Source organism: Nicotiana sylvestris, chromosome 3 (genome assembly GCF_000393655.2).
Source record: "Nicotiana sylvestris chromosome 3, ASM39365v2, whole genome shotgun sequence".
NCBI classification, from domain to species: domain Eukaryota; kingdom Viridiplantae; phylum Streptophyta; class Magnoliopsida; order Solanales; family Solanaceae; genus Nicotiana; species Nicotiana sylvestris.
Window position 1 is genome coordinate 37188792 of NC_091059.1, and position 4588 is coordinate 37193379.

Below are 4588 nucleotides of genomic sequence, written 5' to 3' on the forward strand. Positions count from 1 at the left end.
TCTGGTCCCGCCGGAACTTGAGTGGCCTTTGCTACTCTATCTGTCTGTATTAGATGGAGCTTTTGGATGTGTTTTGGGATAACATGATGAGACATGGAGAAAGGAGCAAGCCATATACTACTTAAGTAAGAAGTTCACACCTTACGAAGCACGATATTCTATGTTGGAACGCACTTGCTGTGCTTTGACTTGGATGGCTCAGAAATTGAGGCATTACTTCTGTGCCTATACCACATACCTCATATCCAGGATGGACCCTCTAAAGTACATTTTTCAGAAGCCCATGCCGACAGGAAAATTAACCAAGTGGCAGATACTGTTAAGTGAGTTCGACATCGTCTATGTAACTCAGAAGGTGGTCAAAGGACAAGCATTGGCAGACCACCTTACTGAAAATCCTGTGGGAGGAGAATACGAACCCTTGAAAATGTATTTTCCTGATGAAGAAGTATCATTCGTGGGAGAAGACATTGCTGAGGCTTACAACGGTTGGAGAATGTTCTTTGATGGAGCTGCAAATTTCAAAGGAGTAGACATTGTAGCAGTTTTGGTATCAGAAACAGGTCAACACTACCATGTATCCTCGAAACTTAGGTTTCCATACACCAACAATATGGTAGAATATGAGGCTTGCATTATGGGGCTCAATCTGGCCATCGATATGAATATATAGGAGTTACTGGTGATCGGAGATTCAGATCTTCTGGTACATCAGGTTCAAGGATAATGGGCTACAAAGAACACCAAAATACTACCATACTTGCATCACGTACATGAAAAAGATTCACAAAGATAAAGTTGAAACATGTGCCGAGAATTCAAAATGAGTTTGCAGATGCACTGGCCACTTTGTCATCAATGATACAACATCCTGACAAGAATTTCATTGATGCCTTCCTTGTGAGAATCCATAATCAACCGGCTTAATGTGCTCATGTTGAGGAGGAGACGAATGGAAAACCTTGGTTCCATGACATCAAGGAATATTTGGCGAGAGGAGAATACCCGAAACAGGCAAACCACACTAAAAAATGCACACAACGGAGGCTATCCAATCACTTCTTCCAAAGTGGAGGGACCCTGTATAGAAGAACCCCTGATCTAGGGTTGTTAAGGTATGTTGACGCAAGGGAAGCTTTCATATTTCTCAAAGAAATACACGCCAGAACTTGTGGACCATATATGAATGGTTTTGTTCTAGCCAAGAAAATACTGAGAGCTGGATATTTTTGGATGACCATGGAGACGGATTGCATCCGGTACGTACAGAAATGCCACCAAAGGGTACCACCTAGTGAGCTCAACGCAATAAGTGCACCTTGGTCTTTTTCTGTCTGGGGAATGGATGTCATCGGTCCGATCGAGCCCACTGCTTCAAATGAGCACAGGTTCATTTTAGTGGCCATTGACTACTTCAGAAAATGGGCGGAAGCTGCGTCTTACAAAACTGTGACCAAGAAAGTCATCGCAGACTTTGTCAAGGATCGTATTGTTTGTCGATTCGGAGTTCCCGAGTCCATTATCACTGACAACGCTGCCAATCTCAACAGTGACCTGATGAAAGCCATGTGTGAAACCTTCAAAATCAAGCACAAAAACTCTACAACATACATACCTCAAATGAATGGAGTTGTGAAAGCTGCTAACAATAATATCAAGAAGATACTAAGGAATATGGTAGAAAACCACAAACAATGGCATGAGAAGCTACCCTTTGCCATATTGGGGTACTGCACTACGGTCCGCATATCAATTGGGGCAACTCTTTATCTACTGGTTTATGGTACTAAAGTTGTCACCCTAGCCGAGGTAGAAATTCCTTCTTTAAAAATCATACAGGAAGCCGAACTCAACGATGCAGAATGGTTAAGGAGCCGCTACGATCAACTGGCCCTTATAGACGGGAAAAGCATGAACGCAGTATGTCACGGTCAGCTTTATCAGAACACAATGTCCAGAGCTTTCAACAAAAGGGTCAAACCAAGGCAGTTCGCACCAGGACAGTTGGTACTAAAGAAAATCTTCCCACATCAAGATGAAGCCAAAGGGAAATTCTCTCCCAACTGGCAAGGTCCCTATATGGTTCACAAGATAATAATAGGAGAAGCACTAATATTGGTAGAAATGGACGGAGAAGTTTGGCCAAAACCAATCAATTCAGACGTAGTCAAGAGATACTATGTTTAGACTGTTTACTTTTCTTCATCTGATGTAATTGAACTGCGCTTGACCTGATTCCTATTTAAGAGGGGATACGTAGGCAGCCCTATGGGTTTGGTAATATCATAATAAGATTTTCATTTCCCCCAAAACCAAAAACTAGGGTAAAAGTTTGAGGAGGACCCTCAAAATTCCGGAGCAAGTCCAGCCGACGCCATCATATGCCAAAAAGTCAGAAATTAGTTAAGAAACTGGGGCAGAATTTTGAGAAGGATTCTCAAAACTTCAAAGAAGGTTCAACAAGTTTCGACACTCGCAAAAGCCCGAAGGATCATTTACCAAACTAGGACAGAATTTTGAGGTGGACCCTCAAAATTCTAATACAAGAAAGCTGCAATGCCTCTGAAATATGTTACAGTCACTAGTTCATCTAAAATTACTTGATATTTCACTATGTTTTCTAAAATAGCTTTACTTTCATTAATAAGTACATATTTTCGAAAACTCTATTTCCGTGACAGCCAGGTGTTACCCAAGGAAACTCAAACAAGGCCTCTAGAACGGAGCAGAGCAAAGCCAGTAAACGAAGGCACAAATCAACCTACCCTTACAAAACTTATAATTTTTCTTTGAGCACAGGCACATCTGACGTAATAATAGCATTCACAAATATATACCCGTGGCAAAATCACTATCAATCGGGCCACCAGACACCAAATATATCTCCAGCTAAGAAATAATCTACTCATATTTGCTAACTGTTCACTGTGTAAGGCTAAGCATTGCCTTATATTTGCATGGGACTAAGCCCTATCACGAACTTTACATGAGGCTAAGCTCAGCCTCCATATTTGCATAAGGCTAAGCATTGCCTTCCATTTGCATGGGACTAAGCCCTGTCCCGAACCTTGCATGAGGCTAAGCCCTGCCTCTATATTTGCATAAGGCTAAGCACTACCTTCTCTTTGCATGAGACTAAGCCCTGTCTCAAATTTTGCATGAGTCTAAGCCCTGCCTCCACATTTTTCATAAGGCTAAGCACTGCCTTCTCTTTTCATGAGACTAAGCCCTGTCTCATATTTTACATGAGGCTAAGCCCTGCCTCCACATTTTGCATAAGTCTAAGCATTGCCTTCTCTTTGCATGGGACTAAGTCCTGTCCCGAATCCCGCATGAGGCTAAGTCCTGCCTCCATTTGCATAAGGCTAAGCACTGCCTTCCATTTACATGGGACTAAGCCCTGTCCCGAATCCTGCATGAGACTAAGTTCTGTCTCCATCTGCATGAGGCTAAGCCCTGCCTCCATATCTGCATAAGTCTAAGCTCTGACTTCTCTCCACATGAGACTAGGCCCTGTCTCAAAACCTGCATGAGGCTAAGCTCTGCCTCCTATATGCATAAGGCCAATCATCGCCTTTATTTGCCAAGACTAAGCACTGTCTCTTCGGCGCTATCTATTTGCTCCTCTTTCGGGCTAAGCTCTTCCCTCAACCTCACAAGACTAAGCCTTGCCTTGTTGATTTTAGCATCATATTATTGCATCTCATGGGCTGAAACAATGCCAACTTGTCCAAAGGCGTCATTGTCTAAAGGCATCATCCTCATAGCCGGAAGACTCCATGCCATGGCCTAAGGATTTCTCAAATTTGCATATCATTATTCAAAGGAGTCATGGTTTGGAAGCACCATTTGGGTTGATTGTACTATTTTTGTTATGTGAAAGACGTGTACACGAGGTGACGAGTGCGCACACAGGCTGTATGTGGTATTTGACTGGTTTAGGTTATGTAGACTCTTTCCATGCCTTTAATTGAATTGTCATAACATGTTATATCTCTCATTGGTAATCTATTCTTACGTGTGTTAATTTACTCTTACATGTTTTATTTGACGTTTATAGCACTTGTTCTACCTTTTACCTATTATTTTGTTCTTATATGTTTTAGTTGAAGTTATTGTCTTCCTTATTGTCTTGTTACCTCTTTAATTGTTGAATTACTTTTACTTGAAGTTGTTATTTCGTGGAATATCTTCTTGTTGAGTTATTTGTGTTGAAGTTGTAAAAGTCGTTATTATATTGAGGTGAAGTTGTTAATTGTTGAGATACCTTTCCTTGATGAGCAATTCTAATTCATTTTGGTATTGTTGATTAAGCCATGCGCTATTTATTGTGGAAACATTAGTATTGTTGACTTTTTGGAAAGTTGTGGTATATTGGCACTTGTGGTGCGAGTCATGATTGTGTTGTGACATTGATATACATGTGTGGTATAAGGCTAGGTTTGATACGCATGTAGTGAGATAAGGTAGATTTGATATGCGTGTTGCTAGTAGGGGAACTACTTGAAGCCACGCGGTGTAAGTTAAGCTACAACGCGTGTAGTTATTTCGGGAAAAATAATTTTCAAAACTAAATGAAAGACTCACG

General features: G+C 41.3%; 1 protein-coding gene across 1 annotated transcript; it reads left to right on the plus strand.

Moving 5' to 3' along the window:
* The first annotated feature begins 427 nt into the window (after positions 1–427).
* On the plus strand, positions 428–2187 carry LOC138887247 (uncharacterized). Its single transcript, XM_070168971.1, has 2 exons — positions 428–563; positions 1793–2187. Exons 1-2 carry the CDS (start codon positions 428–430, stop codon positions 2185–2187), a joined length of 531 nt encoding a protein of 176 aa, XP_070025072.1.
* Positions 2188–4588: the final 2401 nt, after the last annotated feature.